Raw genomic sequence first — 26,034 nt, forward strand, 5'->3', positions numbered from 1 at the left:
TCTGTATCTTGTACAGTAGTTACATGACCCTAAAGTATAAATTGTCTAAGTTCATAGAACTGTATGTCAAAAGAGTGAATTTCACTCTTGATTTAAGCCTCATTTCACACTCTCTATTCCCCATATCTGTTCAAACCTCTTGCCACACTCTACACAATGACCCCACCTTCCAACTAGCTAACATCTACTTGCTACTCTAGCTTCTATTTAGCTACTTCTGACATCTTTCCTTTGATGTGGCACGGTAAGGTCCTGCATAGAGTTGGGACTTCCCCACCTAACTTGAGTTTACTTCTGGCATTCTGCCAGTTACTAAACTTAAGGGAGCATGGGCAAATTACTTACCTATCTGAGCTGGATTTCCTCATATGGAGAATGCAAAAAAATACTATTTATATACCTTCCATAACAGTTGTAAACTAAGAGCCAAGTAATGTGCCTAACATAACACAAAGCACATTAAGAGAGCTTAAATGGTACTTATTCCCTATTTTTTCCCTCTGCCTATTGCCTCTAATGAAAAAGTACCAAACTTGGAAGATCTAGCAACACATACACAAGAAGCTTTCATCAAATTATCAGCTACATTACTTTAGATAGCTTTCTTCAAAGGCTTGTCAATGGCCAACAAATTTCAGAAAACAACCTAGGATAGTGAATCAAAGGAAAGATTCTTCTTTGAAGAGGTTCCTCTTTGAAAAGTTTACTTAGTCATTAAAGAAATTATGACCTATTCTATCTAGGTATTATTTAAGCTTTTAAAACCAAGCGTCATGTATCCAGTTGAGAACACCTAGTTAAGCTACTTCTCTAAATATAAAATGAGTCTTCCAGTTGCAGCAATCCCATCCACAAGCTTTGCTTAACCAACAAAGTCTCTCTTATTGTAGTTGGTCAAGAGATAACTTCTCCCACACAGTGGGAAGGCCTATATTCCAAAGAATAACAACCGTGAGGGGCACCTGGGTGGCTCAGTCGGTTAAGCATCTGCCTTCAGCTCAGGTCATGATCCCAAGGTCCTGGGATGGAGCCTCAAGTTGGGCTGTCTGCTCAGTAGGGAGTCTGCTTCCCCCCCTCTCTCTCTGCCTGCCTCTCTGCCTACTTGTGATCACTCTCTGTCAAATAAAAAAATAAAATCTTAAAAAAACAAAATAACTGTGTGTTTACTATTATACTGTTTCTTGAATAAAGCTGGCAAACTGATACCTTTTTAAAATTTCTAGAACAGTCATCTTCTAGAAAAATGTATGCATACCTGCCTCTTAAGAGGCACCCAACTGGTGGTTGGGGGCAGATTTAAAAACCTTTCGGGAGATTGCTTTAGTAACAAAGGAAATCAGAATTATTTGATTCCACCATTTTGGTACAAAATTAGTTATCTCAGTGCTCAAAATATGAGTAGGAAATAACTCAGGAGTCAAAATTACAAATCAAAAATTTTCAATAGCCTACTAAATAAAATCCAGACCTGAAACCACAAATGCATTTGACAGTTCATGTACCCCTCCCAATAAAAAATATATTGTATAATATAAACCTTAGAAGTATTTATGTGGATCCATCACGTCTACTCTGAAATTATGCCAACTGGCCAGGGTTCAAAATTAAAATAAAATTATACTAAGATGAGTCTCAAAAGAAAAACATAAAAATGTTTACTTTGGTAGGAAGTCACCAAAGTGGCACATCGAAATTAGTAAGTTTTAACGTACACACACACACACACATTTTTTTTAAAGGCACACAAGCCAAAAAAGTTGGTAAAATTCCTTTTTTAATGGTTATGATTATTGCAGTAGCAAATCATACATCCATTTTCCCAAAAATATTTGTTTGTACTACTCAAGTTATTTTACACAGAAGATAAGCTGAAGAAGCAAGGATTCCCACCAATTATTACTTCAAGGCAAACATACAATGATGAAACTACACAATGAACATCAGCTACCTGGGAAGAAAAAAGACAGGCAGGCATTAGTTTGTTAAGTGCTTGTTAAGTACCAGGTGCTTTATTTGTAAAGATTCTCACTTATTCCTAACAAATCTATTACACAGACCAAATTCTCTCCATCACACAAGGGAAGAAACTGAAGCTCAGCAGGATGAAATAACCATCTGTGTGACCCAAAAGAAGAATACATAGCAAAGCAGATTTCTGAAACCAAGTCTGCCAGGCTCCACATCCCAAACTCCACCATACTTGGTAATGGTTATTTGGAAAACAAAGGTATGAAGTAATCTATTGTTCTCAGCAAAGAGGGTTCTTCAAGAGGAGTTTAACTATTCCTATACAGGACCATTGATATACAAATGGTATTCCTAGGGGTTCATGGCTGGCTCAGTAGATACAGAATGCGATTCTTGATCATGAGTTCAATGTACCATATTGGGTGTAAAAACACACATATACGTGGGAGTTTTTTTGTTTTTTGTTTTTTTTTTAATAAAATGTATTCCTATACCTGACAAGATTATTCTTGCCCCATCTGGTATATCATAAGTAACCATGAGAACCTATTATTTTAGGCCATTAGTATGTCAGCTGATAGCCCTAACTGATCTGCTCACTTTCTCAGAAATGATTCTGCTGGCCTGTGCTTGGAATTTTCTCTACTATATTCTCCTTTCTCAGTCCAACATTTTTTTTTAAGATTTTTATTTTTTTAAATTTTGTCAGAGAGAGAGAAAGTGAGGGAAAGAGAGCACAAGCAGCGGGAAGGGAGCAGAGGGAGAGGGAGAAGCAGGCTCCCCACCGAGCAAGCCTGAGGCAGGGCTGGATCCCAGGATCCTGGGATCATGACCAGAGCTGAAGGCAGATGCTTAACTGAGACAACCAGACATCCCCCCAACATTTTAAAGTAAATACCAATACCCGCAATTTCCATATTTTCACCTAATACCCACTTTTCAGAGCACTCCAATATGGAAATTGCTTTCTTACATGAGATTATCAATGACCTTTTTGTAACAAAATCCAATAGACACTTCTCAGACTTTATCTTACTGGACCTTTCAAGAGAATGCAGACATTGTTACCACTCTCTCCTTGGGGCACTCTCTTCACTTGGCTTTCCAGGAATATTCTCCCAGCTTTTAGTGTTCCCTCTCAGTCTTGATGTTCTTCATTTTTTTCAACAATCTGAAAGTCTAGTGTTTCTCAAAACTTCATCTTAAACCTTCTCTCCTCACTTTGTAACTCCCATTTGGGATTTCACCAATCCTCATAACTTCAATTACCATTAATACATCAGTGACTCCCTCTCAAAAGTCAGACCATTCCTCTGAGCTCTAGACCCATTTATGCACACAAGGACTTGACATTTCCCCTTCAAAATCTCAAAGGCACCTTAAACATAAACCAGAACTGGGGCACCTGGGTGGCTCAATCAGTTAAGCATTTGTTTTCAGCTCAGGTCATGATCCCAGAGTCCTGGGATCAAGCCCTGCATTCTCCCTCTCCTCTTGTTCTTCTCGCTCTTGTTCTCTGTTGCTGTTTGTCTCTCCCTCTCTCTCAAAAAAATAATTTTTTTAAAAAATTATCTCTTCCAGACCCCTCTTCCTATCTCAGATCAGGTTCTCTCCTAGTGCTCCCCAGCTCAGTACTGGCAGGAATCAACAACAATCCATTAAACAAGTCAGAACCTTCAGAACTATCCTCACTATCTCCAACTTCCAGACATCCAATATGTCACCAAAATCTTTTCATTTTACCTCCCAGAATTCTCAGATCTATCCACCTTTCTCCATCGCCACCATTACCTCTTTAGTCTCACTACCATGATCTCACTTGGACTAATTCAACAGCCTTCTTAAAAAATTTTTATTTATTTATTAACATGTGACGTATTATTTGTTTCAGGGGTACAGGTCTGTGAATCATCAGTCTTACACAATTCACAGCACTCACCATAGTACATACCCTCCCAATGTCTATCACCCAGCCACCCCATATCTCCCATCCCCCTCCCCTCCAGCAACCCTCAGTTTGTTTCCTAAGATTAAGAGTTTCTTATGGTTTGTCTCCCTCTCCAGTCCCATTTTGTTTCATTTTTCCCCTCCCTTTTCCCCTTGACCCCACTGCCCTGCCTCTCAATTCCTTTCCCTAAATCCATCCTTTTCCAGCCTTAATCCATCTTTTACTCTAACCTATAGCTAAACTCATCATTTTAAAAAGCTACCTCATATTCTCCTATTCAAAACTCTTTTATAAGCCCTCATAATACCCATCCCTCTCCTTTATAACACTTAACTGATTCATTTTTGTATTTATTTGTGTGATTCCATGAATCTCCTCTGCTTAAGAGTGTGGCACACAGTTAAGCATCTGCCTGTGGTTCAGGTCATGATCCCCCAGGGTCCTGGGATCCAGCCCCAAGTCAGAGTCAGGCTCCCTGCTCATAAGTGAGTTTGTTTCTCCTGGTCCCTCTGCCCTTCTCCCTGCTAGTATGCTCTAGGACTGGGTCTTTATTGGTATATTCTCTTTGGCTTATGTGAGTTACATAGTAGGCATTTGTTTATTCCACAGGTATTTGTCTCACATGTTGTGTGCCACACTTTTTTTTAAAAAAAGATATATCTTTTTTTAAAAAAAAGTGTGGCACACAACATGTGAGCCAAAGAGAATATACCGATAAAGACCCAGTCCTTTTCAGATAAAGAAACTGAAGCTGTGAATGTTGGTGATTTATCTTAATTATAGGTGAAAGAACTGGAATTCAAACTCAGACCTGTAGGTTTCCAGTGTCCACACACTTAACTTTTTATGCATCCCATAAATACAAAAGAATTCTCTAAAAACTTTTATACATTAGTAAAAATAAATGGAAATTATTTCATATCTTGGTAAAACAAATTTTTTTTAAAGTTCTGTTGAAATTACAAAGTAAACCATTCTAACCTCTTTAAAATGGAATAACAGTCTGTTTCTCTTATTTTGCCTAATAGTACTTTGCATAGATAAGACGAATACACAGATATGATTCACACCCTTTATTATAATAAATATTAATATGTCTGTATGTCATATTACATAAACACCTTCTCCTGAATTATATTTAGATAACTCATTGAAATATGCCTATGGCTAGCCCCTGTATGAACTGTAAGATTTCATTATTTGTTATATCTGACAGTTCAAAATGTCAAACTTGTCAACTTTTACTACAACTTTGACTTACAAAATACTCAACAAAGTTTTGGTTTTTTTTTTTTTAAGTAAGCTCCATGCCCAGTGTGGAGCCCAAAGAGGGGGCTGGCTTCAATTCACAACCCTGAGATCAGGACCTGACTGAGATCAAGTCAGATGCTTACTGACTGAGCCATGCAGGCGACTCCCACCCCAATAGCTCATTCTTAATCACGAAAAGTCCAAAGACAGGATATATGGGTAACTAACACAGCATTTTTTCAGTAATCTGACTTTTTCCCCTAGGAAATCTTAGACAAAGTTTGAATTAATTGACCACCCTAAAGGATAAATTCCTTACTTTTTAAGTCACTATAAATGTGACCCTTAAATTTTTCCAAATGAAAAATCAGAATCTCCACCACAATCCCTTTACTGAGCAGCAAGCAATCTCGGGCCTTTAGGAAGCACATCTTTAATTCTCTCATCCTTTCTATCAAAGAAGCTTCATCCTCTTCTGAACTCCTCTTAGGAGGCAAAAACAGATCATCCAGCAATATTCATTTCCTTCATTTTCCTTGTTTCCTTTTTCCCTACTCTCCTTTTTGACTCCCTTTTTATTAGAAGTAATTTATTTCCGATGAGCACTGGGTGTTACATGCAACTGATGAATCATTGAACACTACATCTGAAACTAATGATGTACTACTGTACGTTTGCTAACTGAAATTAAATTTTTTTTTAAATTTAAGTAAAGTAAAAAAAAAGCCCACATCAGTGCCTTTAGGCTCTAGAGGCTCACTTGAGTTTCAAATTTCAGTAATGAGTATTGAATAGCTCAGTGCCTTTAAATTTAATAACTTTTTAAGTTATTAGCAAGCAAAAAATATGCTCTCAAATGGGACTCAATTTTGTCAAGATTTTCTTACAACTTTGGCCATGGAATTTTAATTCTGCTATATTTTTAATGGGTCTTGAGTTTCCATGTCTAGAGAGTAGATGAAATCCTTAACTGTTCAATAGTATCTATACCCCAATATGGCCTACATAAATCAGTTGGACAGCTACAGCTACACAGTAACATTGAGGTCTCACCATTTTAATCACTAATTGGCTAATGAACTAGTCTGTACTGAGGAAAACAGAAACACAATCTCAGATAATGCAATCACTCTACTTCAAAGAGTTTATTATCCAGCAGGTCATGTTTATTATCCAGCAGGTCAATGGAACAGAACATAGCACAAGCAAATTACAAGGTTAGAAGAGATTCCCTTGGTGCATCAGATCTTCACCAAAAGAATCTGACAGACTTCACAGAAGACAAATTGCTGTTGATACAATAACCTCCTGATATTCATCAGACTTGGTTAAAACTGTGGTTTCTTTCCCTTTTTAATTAAATGGTAGGCAAACATTAATCTTTTTAAAAAGAATTTATTTATTTATTTGACAGAGAGAGATCACAAGAGAGATCTCTTGCAGAGAGACAGGCAGAGAGAGAGAGAGGAGGAAGCAGGCTCCCCACTGAGCAGAAAGCCCAATGTGGGACTTGATCCCAGTACCCTGAGATAATGACCTGAGCCAAAGGCAGAGGCTTAACCCACTAAGCCACCCAGGTGCCCCCAAACATTAATCTAAAAAAAAAAAAAAAATCAAAATCTCCCTTCACTGAAATTTCAGTTAGTCTGACCAAATTATATTTTACATTGGCTTTTCAAGATAGCACATGTCCCCCATTTCTTACAGTATGACTGATACAGGAATAATAAACTAGTTGCAAGATTTCATGAGCCACTTGGTCACTGATAAAACTGTGTACCTAAGTATGGCAAAAGAGAAAATTCAAGCAGGGGGCCTGTATTACTTTGATTACTTTGATTACTTTGTATCAAGGCCCATCACTACTTCCTAAACACTTTACACCTTTTTCCTACTTTCTGCTGAGAACACTCACCTCATTCTTGACTAGATTAGACTTATAACTGATCACCTATAGGTTTCTTCCAGTTGCTCAAAACAACCCCTTGAATACTATGTGTTCTGTCTTCCTACTATAAGTCCCCTAGTGTCTCTGTTCTAATATATTATGTAGCAACTGACTCTTCTTAATAGCAAGGTTTGCTTACCACTACAATCCTGAGATATATATAGGCAGCTATTATTCTCATTATAAAGTACACATGAATAAATGAAGCAGCCCATGAGATCCTGCCCATGTGATCACTGAGAGTAGCAGAAGCAAGACCAGAATTTGATTTCCAAGCCAAAGGCTTTAATTATTAGATCACACTCTGAACTATTTTAATAGTTACATAAAGAAATTGCACTACTGGAAAACATCCATGACATCATATCCTAAGCAAAGGAGAAAGTCCACATAAAAACATCTCCATAAAGGTAATTTACTTGTTATTACATTTGGTTCATAATTAGGCTATCTTCAATGGCAGCACTTAGAATCTCACTCATATAGTGGTACATAAAGTTAGTATTAATGTAGATATCCAACACTAGTTATAAAGTTGAATATTACCCATAACCTGCCTAACAAGTTTTGATAACATCAAAGTTTAACAAAACCTTTTGGCCAACTCGAGCAGTGGGTCAGAAACAATACATATTCCGAAAACTGCCCTTTTAAAATTCCTTTCTCTTATCCATGCCATTTGAAAAAAATAAAAATAAATGTCACTTGCTTTTGTTAAACTGCATAACTATGTTAGGTACATTTTCCAATCAAATTGGGATATTGCTTTAAAAATTGTGTTTTTTAATAATAGGTTTAGAGTTAATATTATAAAAGTATGATTTTTTAATTACATTTAGACATACACTTAGTAAACTGCCTTTATGCAGAAGGTTAACAGCTAAAATTGGGCTATCCCAGAACACTGCAGATGGGTGTGACCACTACATACATCTTCTTCTTAAACTCTATGGAAAGAAAGGATAAATTCTTACTGATAAAAAGAAGTTACAATGAGAACAGCTTATGTTTAGCTCCTTCAACCTGAACTACAAGTTAGCTCTTAACCAGTTTATATTTAAGACATAAAAAACCTTCATGTTTTAGGAACTGAGAACCAAGAGAAGTTACCACTATCCAAACCATGCCATTACTAGCTCACACACCTATTTCTATTTTACTAATCTCTCTCCAAGCACAAACATTCATTTGGGTACCTATAGGAATACCATTCACCTAAAAGTAAAATTAGAAGATCTTACTGAGGTATTTGATAGCAGAAAGAAATAGGTTAGAAATAATTGAAACATTTCCCAAAATGATCTGGGCACTAAAAAATGAAATATGAACCAGATTCCCATGCTCTTTAGGCTGAAACTAGAACTACACTAAATAAGGTTCCAAAAGAAAAGTCAATACCATGTCACATCAAATTTGCGTAACAGACCCGGTCAGTGGCACCAAATTGGTTTATTAATTTAAGAATGATAACAACAGGGCGCCTGGGTGGCTCAGTGGGTTGGGCCGTTGCCTTCGGCTCAGGTCATGATCTCAGGGTCCTGGGATCCAGTCCCGCATCGGGCTCTCTGCTCAGCAGGGAGCCTGCTTCCTTCTCTCTCTCTCTCTGCCTGCCTCTCAGTGTACTTGTGATTTCTCTCTGTCAAATAAACAAATAAAATCTTAAAAAAAAAAAAAAAAAAAGAATGATAACAACAGCACAGGCCAGAACTATGCTAAACACTTCACTAGGCATTGTCTCATACATTATCTCATCTAATTTCACAGCAATAGGAGGAATGCACTATTAGCATCTTTTTCCTCATTAGATGACAAAACTCATTCAAGAGTTGAAGCGACCTGCCCAATATCATAGAGTTAGTAACAGAGCTAAAATTCAAACCCAAAAGAGTGGCTGACTCAAATACATTGCCTATACATTCATGTGGCAAATACTGGAATACCTACCATGTGCCACACACTTTCTAAGCACCCACCTCCTATGTCTTCACCCAGTTAATACAGATGGGGCCTCAACTGTCTACAGAAATTACTTACATTATTTAGCACTAGCCAAAAGTAATGTTCCCGAAGGTATACATTATCTCTGCCAGAGGATAAAAGCAAACATCTCAGGAGAAATCATTTTGAAATATAGATAGACTTCATTAAAATACCTACCGATCTCTATTTTCAAGGCTCTGTATACCTCTCCAGTGAGACCCTGTCTTAGTAAACTTAGTAAACTTCAAAGCAAAAACCTATCCAGCACTCAACTTACCAGACAGTATTGCCACTATTTCTTATGAGTCTGTCTTCCACAGTAACTAAGAGCTATTTGAGATCCATGGCTTTCGTTTTATTTTTCTACCTATTTCTTGTGCCAGTGCTATGACATAAAATGAAGCTAAAACCTCAGAATTTTGTAAAGACTGCATAAGTTTATGTAAGACATTTACCAAAGGCTCATTTAGACATTCAGTGAATAATGGTTTTCTTCACTTTTCATCACTTACCCCAGAGCACCTAAGCAGCCAACCCATCTCTCTTAGTGCTGATGTAAATGTACCAAAAGGCAAGGCAGAACCTGGCTTAACAAGCTGCCAATTAACTCAAGAGCTCATCCAGTACATATTTCCTATATGTCATTTTCCTAGGCACCCCACCCTGAAAAAGACTCAGGAAACATTTCCAAGCAATGATCACTGAGAACTAAATCATGTGATTCTAACTATATCTGCTGGAATGAACTAGAAAGGTGACTCTGAACTCTCTCACACATGACTCACATGAAGTACAGTGAAGGACAAAGGTCTTCCTTTCCCGTACAGAAATGCCCAGGACAAAGCTATCTGAAAGAAAAATCTGTGGGTATGTTACCAAACAGGGCAAATTAGTTACATCTTCCAGTACGAGATACTCTCCTGGCAAACTCTTAGTCCTAATCAGGAGTTTGAGTTATGAAAAATTAAATTGCCCCTTTGGACAGCAGGCACATGTTCAAAATATCATAAGTCAAAATAGACTCTGAAGTCACATCATACTGAATTCAGATGGCCATAAAACAATTAGGCTACCTAAAAATAATGATTGTTTCTAGAATCAACTAATCCCCTAACCTCTCCTTCCTCAACTTCTCCACTTATTAGCACTTTTCCTAAATCTGGACCAGTGAATCCACATTCAAAACCTATAATCCTTGGGGCGCCTGGGTGGCTCAGTGGATTAAAGCCGCTGCCTTCGGCTCAGGTCATGATCTCAGTGTCCTGGGATTGAGCCCCGCATCGGGCCCTCTGCTCAGCAGGGAGCCTGCTTCCTGTCTCTGCCTGCCTCTCTGCCTACTTGTGATCTCTCTCTCTGTCAAATAAAATAAATAAAATCTTAAAAAAAAAAAAAAAACCTATAATCCTTAAAAATACATTCCCCAAATCCTGACTGTACCACCTCTTAGCTGGGTTCCCTTGGGAGAGTTTCCCAATTATTCTATACCTCAGTTCTATCATCTACAGAATGGGGATGACCAAGCTACTGTCTCTGATCAAGTGGTTAAGAGACTTTACAGGCCACACAGGGCCTAGTAAGCACTAAATAACTGTGAGTTATTATTATCCACTTTGAGAGTTAGAAATAAGTTACAAAATTCACTATTATGAATACCATGGATGCATAATATATACCAGTCACACTGTTACAAATGTTACAATCCCTGTGGCAAAATGCTCTTTGCTGTTTGGCTCTCAACACCTGCTCTTCCCTAAACCTAAAATCAACTTCTTCCAGTTCCTCCATGGCCAGTTCAGATATCCCCTCCTCAGAGAAGACTTCCTTTAGATTGCCACCCTCCACCATCTCACTCTCTTCTAACCTTGTTTTAATTCTTTTGTGGCATTTACAAACATCTATAATTTTCTTAAAGATTGAAGACATTACCTTCTTCACAATGGCATTTACTGCTCCTAACATTGTATTAAATACATAATGGGTGCTCACTTAATAAAGATAATGTGAAGCCCAATATTTTTAAAAACCTAGCATTATTCTCTCTCTCTCTCACACACACACACACACACACACATCAAAAAAACAATTTCAGATTAAAATACATTGAAATAACTATCTGGTTGAAAAAAGCAAGAGTGAGAGGGAAAAGAGGATATGGGGAAGTGAGTAAGAGGGAGTGGAGAGTATGGAGAAGTATTACACAACATTTTTTTCTTTGCTGTCCACTTAATTGCTGAGAATCCAAATAACAGAATTTACACAAACGAGGATGTACAATTAATGTCCATTTTTTTTAATGAAGTTTACTTTTATATGAGGAGTGACCATTCTCATGGCTTGGGCAATAAAAACAGTGAAGGTGGCACAGAATACAGCTAACTCCATTTTCTTGATTAAGCTGAAATTCAGGATTTATGAATATGTAAAGTTTTTCTATTTGTTTAATTATTCTCTAACACAACCTACACAGATCAGTTTCCACCATTGTTGGGATTACCACTACTTGGAAATTGTATATGTGGTTTTTACACATGACTGATAACATTATTATTTCAAGTTGCTCTATAAGCTTCAAAGACATTCCATGAGTATTCATGGGAAATGTTTCAAAGTTTGTGACTGTTTTTTGTCCCTAACACAAAATTAGTTGATGTTATTTCTATTAAAATTATGTTATAGTTGGTAGGATTAGAGAGGATTAATCTTATTTGACAAACATCCTGCACGAAGTGCAAGGCACTGCTCTAAGCTTTTTACAAATTGACTTACTTTAGCCTTAGAACCATATATAAAGTAGGTGCTATTCTTAGGAAGAGGCACAAAGAAGAAAATTGCCCAAGGTCACAAAACTAGTAAAGAGAGGAAATGAAATGTGAACCTAAGCAATGTATATCAAGAGTCTCACAGGGGCCTGGGTGGCTCAGTGGGTTAAAACCTCTGCCTTTGGCTCAGGTCATGATCTTGGGGTCCTGGGATGGAGCCCTGCATTGGGCTCTCTGCTCAACAGGGAGCCTGCTTCCTCCTCTCTCTCCACCTGCCTCTGTGACTACCTGTGATCTCTGTCAAATAAATAAAATCTTAAAAAAAAAAAAAAAAGAGTCCATCACTAGACTATGTTACCTCTCTATTATTTTAAAGAAAAAGAGAAACTTACAGTTTATAAAGAACAAGTCATTCCCAATGTAAGACTAGTTTCAGGAAGAAAAAAAAAAAATAAACTCTGTTTAAGCCATCTCAATTTTAACCTAGACAGTATTGCCACTATTTCTTATGAGTCTGTCTTCCACAGTAAGTAAGAGCTATTTGAGATCCATGGCTTTCGTTTTATTTTTCTACCTATTTCTTATGCCATTGCTATGACATAAAATGAAGCTAAAACCTCAGAATTTTGTAAAGACTGCATAAGTTTATGTAAGACATTTACCAAAGGCTCATTTAGGCATTCAGTGAATAATGGGCACCTGGGTGGCTCAGTGGGTTAAAACTTCTGCCTTCAGCTCAGGTCGTAATCCCAGGGTCCTGGGATAGAGCCCCACATGGGGCTCTCTGCTCAGTGGGGAGCCTGCTTCCCCCCATCCCTCTCTGCCTGCTTGTGATCTCTGTCTGTCAAATAAATAAATCTTTAAAAAACAAAACAAACCTAGACAGTAAGAAGGTTGCAGAGAAGGAAAGCAGGAGGAAGAGAGAAGGAAAAAAATAGTAAAAATGAAAAATAAGGTAAATAAATAAGAAGGATGGAAGAAGAAAGCTACTTATAACCACTGTCCGTACTATCTGAATGGTGAGTGCTTTCTTAAGAGAATAAGAGAAATAAAACAGTGTCTATATAATCCCTAATTAGCTTGCTAAACAGATTGTAATTTCTATCCCAAATGCTGAATTAAGTTACCTAAATTAGGAGGAAGTGGACAATTAACATTCCAAATTCCTTTCCATAAAATGGAAGCTACATTTTAATCAGCTTACTTAAAATCTGAGAAGTTAGTGACTTTCTTCCAACTTCTTTTAGTAGGGTAAACAATACCAATGTAAACTTCAATTTTTTATCCACAAGAATCAGAATAATTCCCCAAACTGAGCAGATAGGAAACTTTGGTAGAGCTCCCAAAAAATGACTAAACAAGAAAAAGATTAATCAAGATCCACAGCATGCCCAGAAGTTTCCAAAAGGATGTAATTCAAAGTGAATATAAGGAAGAATTTACATTTCATAAACTCTATAGAGAAGAACATTCTCTGAACATTTCCACAAGCAAGGTAAGTTTAAGTTAAAGCTCAAGTGTACAAAGCCAACTGGAGCCAAATGATAGCATTTTCTTCCAGGCCTCTGCTTTTATTCAAAACCGGCCACTTAAATGTAGAAAAGGCCTGCAACAGGACTCTAGTCTAACTCAAGAATATGCCAGCTTAACAAATCTTTGTTCATTCTTTTTCCCCAAAGATTTTATTTATTTATTTGACAAAGAGAGACACAGCGAGAGAAGGAACACAAGCAGAGGGAGTAGGAGAGGGAGAAGCAGGCCTCCCGCCAAGCAGGGAGCCTGATGTGGGACTCAATCCCAGGATCCTGGGACCATGGTTGGAGCCGAAGGCAGATGCCTAATGACTGAGCCACCTAGGCACCCACTTTGTTCAGTTTCTGAGATGATTTCCTTTTCACTGTGGCTTGGAGGAAAGAGAAAGTTTTTTATAAAAAAGAGAAACCCAGTAAACTTTCATCAGAAGGAAAAGAAGTTTGCTTAATAAAAGTTAATGGAGGTTGAAATGGCTAGCAACCAGGATAAGCATTATGTCCAATTTATGTATTGATCTACTTATTTTTATCTTCAGCATTCAACACAATGCCAAGCACCAGCAGATACTAAACAAATACATGCTCAATAATGAATGAAGGAACAAACAAACATCAGGAAAAAAGGGAAGGCACAAAATACTGCAGACTATTTACCAAATGAAAATCTTTCACTAAATACTTACTGTTTTTTCCTTGAGAAACAGGCCCAAACTGAGAGACAAGAAAGAGACCACTCCTCAGGGGTAATACTTAAGGGGCAGAATGATGCCAGTGTCATGGCAACAACATATGGTATCAGTATTTGAGATAGATTTGAGGAAGAACAAGTAACAGGGATTCTACAAACACCTACTATTGGCTGCCAGCTCTTTGCTGCCAGATTTTATTCTTAATCTACTGATTCTGATTTAGCAGAATGTTCGTACCACATTTGGAGCTTGTTAAGGAAACTATGACCTTGGAAACCATGAGCTTCTGTTTGCACCTGCTATAAAGAGCAGCTGTAAAAGGTGTTAAGTGCAGAAAGGGAAGCTATGTCAAATCTGTTTTGGACATGTATGAATGTCATTAGTAGGGTCCCAACCAAAAATCAACCAACAAACCACAAACACAGTCAAAAGAAGGTATTCAACAGAATTTAATGAATCATCTTTATAAGTATAGGCAGGATTTAGGTAAAGTAGCAAGAGATGGTGGAATACTCCCAAGCTACCAACATCAGGAGGCCATTATCATCATTAGGGCTAAGGGGCAATTACGGGGTTACCAGAACCCAAAAAGATCTGTAACTGGAGCTGGCTGGCAGAGAGGGCCATTGAGAGAAGCTGAGACCTATTCACAAAATCACACAACAGCTCTAGCAACACAAATCCAGCAGGAGAGAACTGGCTATTCCATGCCTCTACTGATATACCATCAGCCAAAACCAAACAGAAATCATAAAATAAGAGGTCAGTTGATAGAGCCCATATAATTTGCATGCTTCCCAGAGCACAGAGCAAGGTGAACAGAGGTGGAGGGGCAAAGAAGAATATGGAGCCCAAAAAAGGTATTCCAAATGACTGCCACATAGCAAAACACAAGCATATAAAAAGTTTTTTCCAGTTACACCTAAATCTTCAAGACACCATGGGACACCAGTTACACCTAAATCTTCAAGACACCATTCAAGACAAAAAAGTCATCAACATAGGGTACTTACTTGGGTCACTACTGCCTTGCATCAAGTTGAGGAAGAAAAAAAAAAAAAAAGGATTCCAGGAAACTTTTGTCATTTCTGCATCACTAAGGATAAACAAACCATTAGTTTATAATGGATCAGGTCTAAGATAACTCCCTTCTCTGAACTCAAAGGGTACTTATTCATACCTCCATTATTATGCTTACCACGATATACCGTAACCTGTTTGTTTGTTCTTCATTAGACCCTGATCTCCCTTAGAGCAAGAACTCTCTTACTCATCTTTGTATCCCTAGCACCTACCATGGACCTGGCAGAATCAGCCTTCAACCAGTGTGCCACTGAATCAGTGGACTCAGTGTCCACTGACTGGCAGCCTTATGCCATAGTGGATAAAATCTGGAATGACTCTCAATAATTAAACAATAGTAAGTTTTATTCAGGACACCATTTAACACCAGGCAAAAACACTGTTCCTTTCACACCAGCCCACTATCATTTCCTATAGAGCAGCTTTTCTTGTATGCTCACATGCTTATAGCCAGCCTTATCTATAATGATAGAACTCATCATCAAAAAAGCCAGAGAAAGATGGCAAGACTATGTTCCATTTCAAATACATACCATCTCTCAAAATCCTGACTCCTTTTCTAAGAACTTACCACATCCACTGAAGGAACTAATCACCTGGGTATATCAGATGGAGAATTCATGTTTTATAATAATAAAGATGATGGAGGGGCACAAATGTACATACACACAAACCAAAAAAACACATGTTTAATGATCACTTCAACAGACATCACACTCCATAAAATTATAAAGTAGTCACGTAGCAAAATCATGTAGCATCATCATATTAAAATGGATACACTGTATGATGTTGGAGTGGTCATTAACAGAACCTGGAACATATTCACATTGTAATTATGAATCACTTTCACATAACCCTGTACTTAAGAAGTGTTTAATCATCTTTTTGTTGGTATAGTTAACTCTTACCTGTATATTCTCCACAGAAAATGAATAAAGTTAATGCCAAGTTGATAACCCCTAATTTTAGGGTGTCAATCTCCTGCTGTCAGTAAAGTGAATAAAAACCAAATTTAAAATAACCCTTACACTCCAATAAAAAGGTGAATTTGCTATCAAAAGGTATTGCCTTCCAGGGGACCTGGGTAGCTCAGTCAGTTAAGCGTCTGCCTTTGGCTCAAGTCATGACCCCAGAGTGCCAGGATCAGACTCCCTGCTCAGTGGGGAGACGACTTCTCCTTCTCCCTCTCCCTGTTGCTCCCCCTGCTTGTACTCTCTCTTGAGCGCACTCTCTCTTTCTCTAATAAATAAATGAAAATCTTTTTTAAAAATGTACTACCTTCCAAAACTCAGCATGAAAAAGTTCTTTATCTCCTCCCCCACCGCTCTCTTTCATTGCTGTTTGTAATCGAGGACTGATACTGTTAAATCTACTGTCATCTTCTATATGAAAATAAAAAGAAGTGAGTACTTCATTTTCTGTTTAGGAAAAGGGAATTCTGGGCCCATGATGAAAATCTTCTGAATTACTTTAAAAGAGTCTCGAGTAATACAGTAACAGATAAAACATGTTTCAAACAGATGAGGTATCTTCTTCTAAAACATACTTAATCCATAAGTCCCCAAAGCAAATCCTTCCAAAACCATCAAAGACATCTAAAATAAAAAACGCAATTGTATCCTTTTGGGAACCATCATAAATCCTGCAACTGTCAGGTCAATGTAGCAATAAAATTATTCTTACCTCTGTAGTATAATTATGTACTATTTGCATCATGTTGAAAACACAGACAAGAAGAACTTATAATTTATAAGACTGTTTGTAATGTTTTTCCATTATAAGCAAATTTTAAAACATACAAACAATACATAGGTCTACCTTATGACTTTGTGATTATTAATATTAGCTTTAGCTATCTTAAAGTGGTATTATGTCTCATTTGTCCTAATACAGTGCTTGGCCCATAGAAAAAAACCTGACATTTGTTTTACAAATGAATAACTCTCACAAGATAGGAGAAGAGGAAGTTGATACATAATTCTGAGAGTACACTATATGCAGCAATGACAGGGTACTAGCTAATATATTAGAATTATCAAAATTACTTCTGACCATTTTCCCCTCCCTTCTCGAAAACATAAATGAAGCTTAACGAAGCCCTACTGACAGTGAGTATGGGTTAAAGTACATTTTAAAATTTTACATCTTACCCAAGGGGAGGTGGGTGAGGAAATAGGTGAAGCAGGTGAAGGGGATTAAGAGTACACTTATTTTGATGATCATGGAGTCATATGCAGAATTGTTGAGTCACTATACTGCACACCTGAAACTAACGTAACACTGTTTTTTTAAAAACTACATTGGAAGACAAATCTAAACAAAAATGAAATTTATCATCCTTACCAAAGATAAACCTTTCATCATCAATAAATCAAATTCAATACATTTAATATAGTTATTAATATGTCTTGACAACTGAAAAAGTTCCTCGTGTTTCTATAGTGTTCCTGAACGTTGTTTTGCTTTCCTAAACTTAACTCCAAAAATTCACTGTGGAGGTCTACAGGAAGTGTCTTAGTCAACAATAAAGATATTTCATAGAAAATAAAAAGGGATTTTTACCTCAAAGAGAAGAATTTCTAAGAATTGAGCAAGACTGCAAGCGCCTAAGTGGACAGGTTTGAGGCAGGAAAGTGGAATTCGGGATTCAAACCCGGGGAATTTCTTATCCGTGAAAAGCTATTATGCACACCTGCACCTAGGATTCTCAAGTCACAGATTCCCCCCAGCCAAGGAACTTGCCAGAACCATTACTTCCATACTTGTTTAGGCCCCCCAAACCTCAATCAGATCTTCTTTTCTTTTCTTTCTTTCTTTTTTTTTTAAGAACATCTAAATAGTTCGCAACATACTGCTTTTACAAAATACATATTAAAAAGATGAAAGTTTCCTTCCAAAGCCTATCCCTCATCCAGATGACTTCAATTCTTTCTTGTCAAAAGAAAGAAGCACCTGGCAACCAGCAGCCCCAGAAATGAACTCTTCATGAGGAAGACAACGCCAAATCTGCTGCAGCCAAAGAACCTCTAGTGCTCCTTGTGCGCTGTCACTGGAGATGGAAAGCTACACCATGGCAAGGTCTGTACAGAAAAGGAAAGAGGTCTGGAGCGCGCGCACACACACACACACACACCCAAACACACACACCCAAAAAGGCAATCTTCCTCGGACCTATAGGCAGAAACCTGGCATCCTCACGCCCACTGGCAACGTGACAATTTACAACCGGGTAACACCTTCTAATTAGGAACGTTCTAGCCTTTTAAAGATGAAAAATTAAACTGCTTCCCACAAGTAAGATAAACCAGGCACTGGCGCCTGTTACTGAGAACCTCCAGTGAATCAAACCTCCGTGTCGCTCCTGAACCTGACAAGCCAGTGACTGGGTTTCCCTACGGCGTGGAGGGGAGGAGCCCACCCCGCTCTTGTTGGGAGTGGAACTGGAAACAGAGGACAGGAGCAAGCGACTGAGCGCAGAGGCGTGAACAGCGTCCAAGCAGAGCTGAGCTCAGCACACCCGCAGGAGACAGACAGACAGACAGAGGGGGTCACACGGGGACCGGGTGCAGGCTGCAAAGCGGGATCCCGGGGCTGCGGAAGCGGCGCCCGGAGTCTCTCCCAGCAAAGGCGCGCGCGTCAGGCGCACACACGCCGCCCCCACGCCCGTCCGCAGCTGTCCGCGAGTCCCCTCCCAGAAGACACACGCCCGTACCCACCGGGGCACACGCCCCTCGGGCCGGCGGCGCGTACGTACCCAGCAACACGCAGAGCACATCAAGGGCCACGTACGGCAGCCGCGTCTTGTCAAACATGGTCCCGGCGGCCCGACGCGGGCGGTAGATGAGGCACACGATTCACGACACTGGGCCACGGGGTGGCGACGGCCCCTCGCTGTGCCTCCTCTCGGCGGGAGAAGCGCCTCTGAGGGCAGACGAGGTCCGCCCGGACCTCGCTGGCGGCCAACAATGGCGCCGGGGACCCCTGCCCTCGCAGCTCCCACGCCCTGAGACGTTCGCGTGCCAGCCGCGATTGCTCCGTGGTCTCGGGCCCTCCTCGGTAGGCCCTGGCCTGCCGGGGCGGTTAGCTGTCCCGATCCCGGAGCCCGCTCCAACGGGCGGGGCGTCGGAACCCGTGCTTTAAGGATGCGACCGGTAGGGAGGAGGAACGTGAGCTCGGCCCCTCCCGCGGGGCAGCGCGGGACTGGCCAGTCTGCGGCCTCGCTGGCTGAGGGGAGCCCAGCGAACTCTAAACGGCCAGTAATGGGGCGGTGGGGCGGGGCCGGGAACCCCAAGCCCGAGAGCTTTGGCCAATCAGCGCCGCCAGCCCCGCCCCGCCCGACCTGCGGACCCCGCCCCTAAATTGGGATGCACTGCGGTCTCGCTGACGTTGGGGGCGCCCCGGGTGTGAGGCGAGGGGCGTCGCTCTGACCGGCGTTCCTGTGGTGGTCGCAGGAGGATGTCTCGGGAGTCCTGGCCGGGGATTATTGCTGCCGGGAAGGAGAGCTAGGCTCCGGGCCCACAATCCCGCCCCCTTCCAGCCATCCTTATCCGTAAGGATTGGGTAATAAAGAGGTCTGAGGCAGGCAGGGGGAGACTTGTCCGAGCGTTATTTAGGCTCCTGTGAGCCTTTTGCTTGCTTAGGCTTCGAGGTGGGCCCTCAAGTGTGGTCTGGCTGAACCCAGAATTAGTACGAATCCTGCTAAGTCATCGCGCTCCTTGCTGTCTGATGCCTTTGATACGTGATCAAATAACTGATCCTCCACCTTTGGCCTGCCTTTCTGTTTCTTCATAGTAATTTTCCATCCACTGACCCCCTCACTCTGCTTGTTTGTTGGCTATAAATTCCTAGCTGTCTTTACTGTATTCAAAGTGAAGCAAAATTTCTTTCTCCTATTGTAGTAATTTTGACCCCCCAATAGCAATAGTTTCCCTCACCATTGTAACAAGTGTAAATCATTTTTCTTTAACCTGGATGGCTCAGATGGTTAAGCGTCCACCTTCAGCTCAGGTTCTGGAATGGAGTCCCGAGTCGAGTTCCCTGCTCAGCAGGGACTCTGCTTCTCCCTCTCTCCTGCCTCTCCCCCTGCTTGTGCTCGCTCTCTCTCTCAAATGAATAAATAAAATCTTAAAAAAAAAAAAATGTAAATTTTGTATTTCACCTTTTGTCGCATATCATTTTAAAAGTTTTAAACAATTTATAACAAAAAGATGTGTCATTGTTGATATGGCTTTCTTTACTTCCAGAGTAAAGTACAAAGTCCCCAGAGTGAAAGGCCACAGTAAATTGAAATTATGTGTGATAGCTAAGTAGTTGGTATTCATTCAAAACATATTTATTGTTACTGTGTGCTGGGCATATTCTAGGGACCATGCTTTATTTACACAGATTTTGAAATAAACATTTATCTTTTTAAAAACGCCTTTTCAAAAGTAAACATTCAAAAAACCCTATTGATTAATTTTATTTTATTCACTCATTCATTCCTTCCGCATTTGTTGAGTCCCTCGATATACATCAAACTCAGTGCACACTATAGAGACACTAAAATGAACAAGAAAAGATCTTTGCCCTCTAGGAGCCAACCGCCCCGTCAGGAAGACTGATGTGTAATTAAATGAACATTGTGATGTTGGCTTACAGCAGGCACACAAAGCAGGAGTAAGTGTTTTGCCTGATAGCTCTGGAAACACTGCATAGGGAGGTGTACTTTCCCATCCCCCTGCCAACACCAGAAGACATTTTCTTAGGTTAGAAGGAGGTAAAGAAAACAGTTAATATATTAACAGATTTTTTGCCTTTTGGAGGAGTTACAGTTAATAACTTTAAAAATAGATCAACAAAAGAAAGTCCATTAAGATGTATTAAGCCATATCCTGTTTTTTAAATCCCAGACTGTACTCCCAGATGGTTGTACCATTTTACCTCACCCACACTAGCAGTAGTGACCATTCCACATTTTTATCAACATTTACTTATTTTTTCAAGATTTTATTTATTTGACAAAGAGATCACAAGTAGAGAGGCAGGCAGAGAGAGAGGGGGCTCTCTGAGAGAGAGAGCCTGCTCTCTCTCTCTCTGCCTGCCTCCCTGCTGAGCAGACTCCCTGCTGAGGAGACAGGGGGATGCGAGGCTCATCCCAGGTCCCTGAGATCATGACCTGAGCCGAAGGCAGAGGCTTAACCCACTGAGCCAGGTGCCCCTCAACATTTATTTTTCAGATGTCTTCATTTTTGTTAATTTCGTGATTATACTATGTAGTCATAATGAGTGGTTATCACAATGTAGTCATAATTTGATTTCCGTGATCACTAATGTGACTAGGCATCTTTCTCTAAATTTATTTACCACAAATGATTCTTTTGTCAATGGCCTGTCTTTTGCATATTTTTATATTGGGTTGATTTATCTGAGCAGAGAGCCTGATGCAGGGCTCAATCCCAGGACCCTGAGCCGAAAAGCAGAGGCTTTAACCCACTGAGCCACTAGGCACCCCAGGGTAGAAGTTTTTTTTTTTTTTTTTTTACCATTTTTATTTATTTATTTATTTGACAGAGATCACAAGTAGGCAGAGAGAGAGGAGGAAGCAGGCTCCCTGCCAAGCTGAGAGCCCGATGCGGTGCTCAATGCCAGAACTCAATCCCAGGACCCCGGGATCATGACCTGAGCCCAAGGCAGAGGCTTTAACCCAATGAGCCACCCAGGTGCCCCAGGGTAGAAGTTCTTTATATAGTCTCAATAGTAATCACTTATGGCTTGTGATTTCACTTCCTTTATGAACAGCTAGGTTACAGAAATCTACTGGCAGGTTTCTGTGAAAGTTCTTGCTCTCTTGACCAAAGGTAAAGACTGGCTTCCCTTCCCTTCTCTTTCCACTTTCTTTGAACATGAACATGATATTTAGAGCTATGGCAACCATCTTGTGATCATGAGGAAAAAGCCAAGAAGAGTAGTCCCCCTAGTCTTTAGATTATAATGTTAAACCACTAAAACAGTCAGCAACTAGCTACCTCCAGATTTTTTCATATGTGAGAGAAAAACAATTGTTTAAGCCTCAAATATTCACCACTGATACAAGGCTAAAGAGTATGCTGAGTCCTGTTTCTGAGAACTCACATGTCATATTACTCTAAGAAAACCTTTTACTTGAGCTAGCTTAATTGAATCAAACCATAATACCCTGAATAAAACAATTTGGGCAGACAGGAAAGAGTGCTGAGTGGACTGAAGAATGGTTTGAGCAAAGAGGCAAAACCAGTCGCCTATTCTGAGGCCTCTGAGTAAGACAGGTGAAAAACCTCACAGTGTGGGTGAGTGGAAGATAAGATTCTAAAAGTGCGGTTAGAACAGTTTATACCTTAAGAGTGTGTCTGGAGGCAAAGAAGAATCACTGAAAACGCATAGGGACCTGCTGAAAAGAGTAATTTAAAACAGGTAATCTAGCTGTGAGAGGAAGTCCTAATCTCTGTAGCGGGTTATAAACTGAAGAAGGGCAAACCTTATTTTGTAAACTGGATTATCTGGTTTCAAATCATTTTCTCTGTGTATTTCCATTTCGTTACCCTTCATCCTTCCTAAAATCTTGTTTATGGCTCCCAGTCCTTTTACAGTTTTGCTAAGAGGTATGAGGGTTAATGTCTTCTGCTAACTCTTGAGCCAGTGCACAAATGGGAAGAACCATAGAAGGAGGTGAACCTCTAGGATTAGCCTTGGGGACTTCATGGGTGGGCAAACGGGCTGCACCGAGGTAGCCCCTCCCATCCACCCTCTCCTTCAGTGTCAAGCTTGCAGAGCTTGAATGTTATGCTGTCGTTGGTTTTCAGGAAGCCAAAATTTTCTTAAGAGGCTTACTGTGATGATCAAACACGAAAAAGTGTGAGTGCAGTTGCCTAGCAAACGTCTGATCTAAGCAAACAATATATATATTTTTTCAAAAACAAAGATTTCTGTGACTCCACCTCCATTATTTCTGCTTTCCTAACACCCACTCAACCCCAAATCTACCCTGGTTCCCTAATCCACTGAAATGGTGTTGGTCTGACGTGACTTGTTCTTAGTAAATCCACAACTGGTGCTTTTGATCACCACTTCCTTTCTCTACATGCTCACAAATTATTGCCTTAATAATCTCTTTAAAAATGTATCACCAAAATACAGGAGTTAATCACCTATAAGATATCTATAGCATTAGAGACAATGCATATATTGTGCTTTAAAAAAAATCTTGAATAGGATGGCCATCCATTTCCTACTCTTCAGAATCCACCTTCTTCAGCTGTTTCAGCCACATAATAAAACCCATCCTTCTCTCACAACCCTTGCTTTGTGCTCTTATATTATCCATGTGCCTCTCCTAAACCCCATCCCTGGATGGGTACAACTGCTGAACTCGTTGCCTTAAGCAATAGGCCTCCTTCAGCATTGTATTCCCAGCTCCAGAGTTGTACTCAGCAGTTAAAAAAATTTTTAAAGTTTTAATAAAAAAAAGAGAAAAGGGAAAATAAATCTTGAGAAGAGAGGCAAGCTGTGCCTCCCACACTTTTCTGCTGTTATTTTAGCAAATGGAAGGTTGTCTGGGGTGAAGGTGGGAAGCAGGGTTAATTTGCCTGCTTACACGTCTATGATACCATTTCATAAGCGCTTTTTTGTGTTCTCTAGTATGTGAAGTGGTTTAAAAAGTGGATCTATTCCCTTCTAAATCACAATGGTACAGAATAATTCTAACTGGAAGTCAAAGAATCAAAGGAAAGCAAAGGAAACTTAGGTCCTTTCCTCCTTTTCTTTCTCATTAAGATCAGAGCCAGGAATGCATTTCTAGGCACTTCTTACCCTTCAGAGCTACCTTTCCTTTCAGAGTGTCTTCCCTAACAGATTTCATTTAGCTTATTCTTTTAAAATGCTACCTTTGAAGAGTCTATGGCAATGATACTAGAACTTTTTACTTTGAAATCATCTGGGGTGTTGGTTCAACAGGCTTCCCCTGTTGGCTTCCCAGGCAGGGTCTGGGGAAGGGGTGACAGGCACCATGTCCTGCTGCGATGGTGACAAGAAGAAGCCTCTGAAACAGCCCAAGAAGCAGGCCAAGGAGATGGACGAGATAAAGTATTCAAGCAGAAACAGAAAGAGAAGCAGAAGCAAGAAGAGCTAAAAACGAAAGCCACAGGGAAGGGGCCCCTGGCCACAGGTGGAATTAACAGATCTGGCAAAAGGGAAGCCAGTGACAGTGCCTGAGGCAATGGTGATCCTCAGTTCCATTCCTATTTAAACATCTGGATCCCCACTCCCCCTCCCCACCCTGTCCTAGCGTTTGTTGCCACCTATAACTAGAAAGAAGTGTTGTCTTAGATCCTGTTGTAGATTTAAGAACAAACTTTTGTAAAATAATAATAATAATAATTTTTTTTAATGAAGCAATCATTAAAAAAAAAATGCCCAGCTCCATTCTATCTCTGGAGATTCTAAGATAAAGATTTAGCATGGAACCTAAGCATTATTTTCTTATCATGTTTAACAAAAGCCCCAGGAGATTCTGATGGCCATCAGAATTTGAAAACCGCAGATCTAGTCTGTCCACATTTTCACTTTCCAGACAAGGTGGGGGTTTTTTGGGCAAATTTTTTTGTTTGTTTGTTTGGGTTTTTTTAAAGATTTTTATTTATTTGACAGAGAGAGACACAGCAACAGGAGGAACACAAGCAGGGGGAGTGCGAGAGGGAGAAGCAGGCTTCCTGCTGAGCAACGCCCTTCCCTCCCCACCTTGGGATCCCAGGACCCTGGGATAATGACCATAGGCGAAGGCAGAGGCTAGTTTTAGTCAAGTTTTAATAAAATGAAATCACTTTCCTCAAAATAATTACAACACATTAAGACCATTGTAAGCACCACACAGTAATTAAACACCTGGGCTCAGGAATCAGGTTCACCAAATACCTTTGAGCAAATTACCTAAAAGTTTCTGTGCACCAGTTTCCTCACTTGTAAGATAAGAGTGATAATAAAAGTACCTACCTTATAGGTTTATTGTGAGGATTAAATGAGATAATATGTCTAGAACACTTAGCACAACAATGCCAAAGCACACAGAAGTAATAAATGTTGGACATTATTAAATGAAGATTCCTGTCATCTCTTCATCAGAACCAGGTTGATAGTATGTTCTACGAGCCTAAGAATAGTGTTCAGGGGCTCTCCAAACTCTGCAATTTTATGTTAAATTTTATGTTTATGTATTCTGCTGAGAAATATATCTATAGGTAGCTCTTCCCAGATTCTCCAAGAGGGTCTGTAACTGTCCTGAGCTCTAGAACCTAGCTTCGTAAACAGCGCCCTTAACTGGCAGTGTCTGCCTTCCCTCAGGCTTCTCAGAAAGGTGGATTCAGACCACACCCCAGAAATACTAAATCAGAATCCGCGTTTCAGTAAGATCCCAAGTGATTCCCGTGCACATTAACATTTGACAGGCACTGCTCCAGAAATTTCCCAAATTTCCGTGATAATGAGAATAACCTGGTATCTTATTAAATATGCAGATTATCTGGGATCTTCTTTAGAAATTGTGACTCATTAAATCTGGGTTATTCTTTTGCGGTTGGGGTGAGTGTTATTCTTATATTTAGGGAGGAAACACTGGTCTCAAAGATGAAGTCATCTGTAAGTGAAGAATTTGTCAGAGAATCTGTTTTTTGTTGACCTAGCCTTCCTGCCATAGCTTCTTTGTCTTTGCAGGTAAGAGTGAAGGAGAGTGTATTTAGTACTGAGGCTGCTTAAAGCCCAGATGATTTCCAGTTCCTATGCATGTGAAGCCTTGCGATCAATCCCTTTGTTTTCTCTAGTAAGCTTGCTTCTCTATAGCTAGCCACAAAAAATGCCTAATGCA

At 39.9% G+C, this 26,034-nt stretch overlaps 1 protein-coding gene and 1 pseudogene across 2 annotated transcripts in view; one reads left to right on the forward strand and one right to left on the reverse strand.

Moving 5' to 3' along the window:
• Positions 1-19,000, reverse strand: part of PLPP1 (phospholipid phosphatase 1) — a 95,437-nt gene extending 76,437 nt beyond the window's left edge. The window contains exon 1 of one of the 2 annotated variants that reach the window (XM_059417875.1): positions 18,916-19,000. In XM_059417875.1, coding sequence (XP_059273858.1) covers positions 18,916-18,973 — 58 coding nt within the window. In that variant the 5' untranslated portion in view covers positions 18,974-19,000. The remainder of the gene's footprint in view (positions 1-18,915) is intronic. The other variant, XM_059417874.1, reaches the window with a different exon arrangement.
• A 5,183-nt stretch (positions 19,001-24,183) lies between these two features.
• Positions 24,184-24,389, forward strand: LOC132027571 (translation machinery-associated protein 7-like; annotated as a pseudogene).
• Positions 24,390-26,034: the final 1,645 nt, after the last annotated feature.

This window comes from Mustela nigripes, chromosome 12 (genome assembly GCF_022355385.1).
Source record: "Mustela nigripes isolate SB6536 chromosome 12, MUSNIG.SB6536, whole genome shotgun sequence".
Lineage (NCBI taxonomy): Eukaryota > Metazoa > Chordata > Mammalia > Carnivora > Mustelidae > Mustela > Mustela nigripes.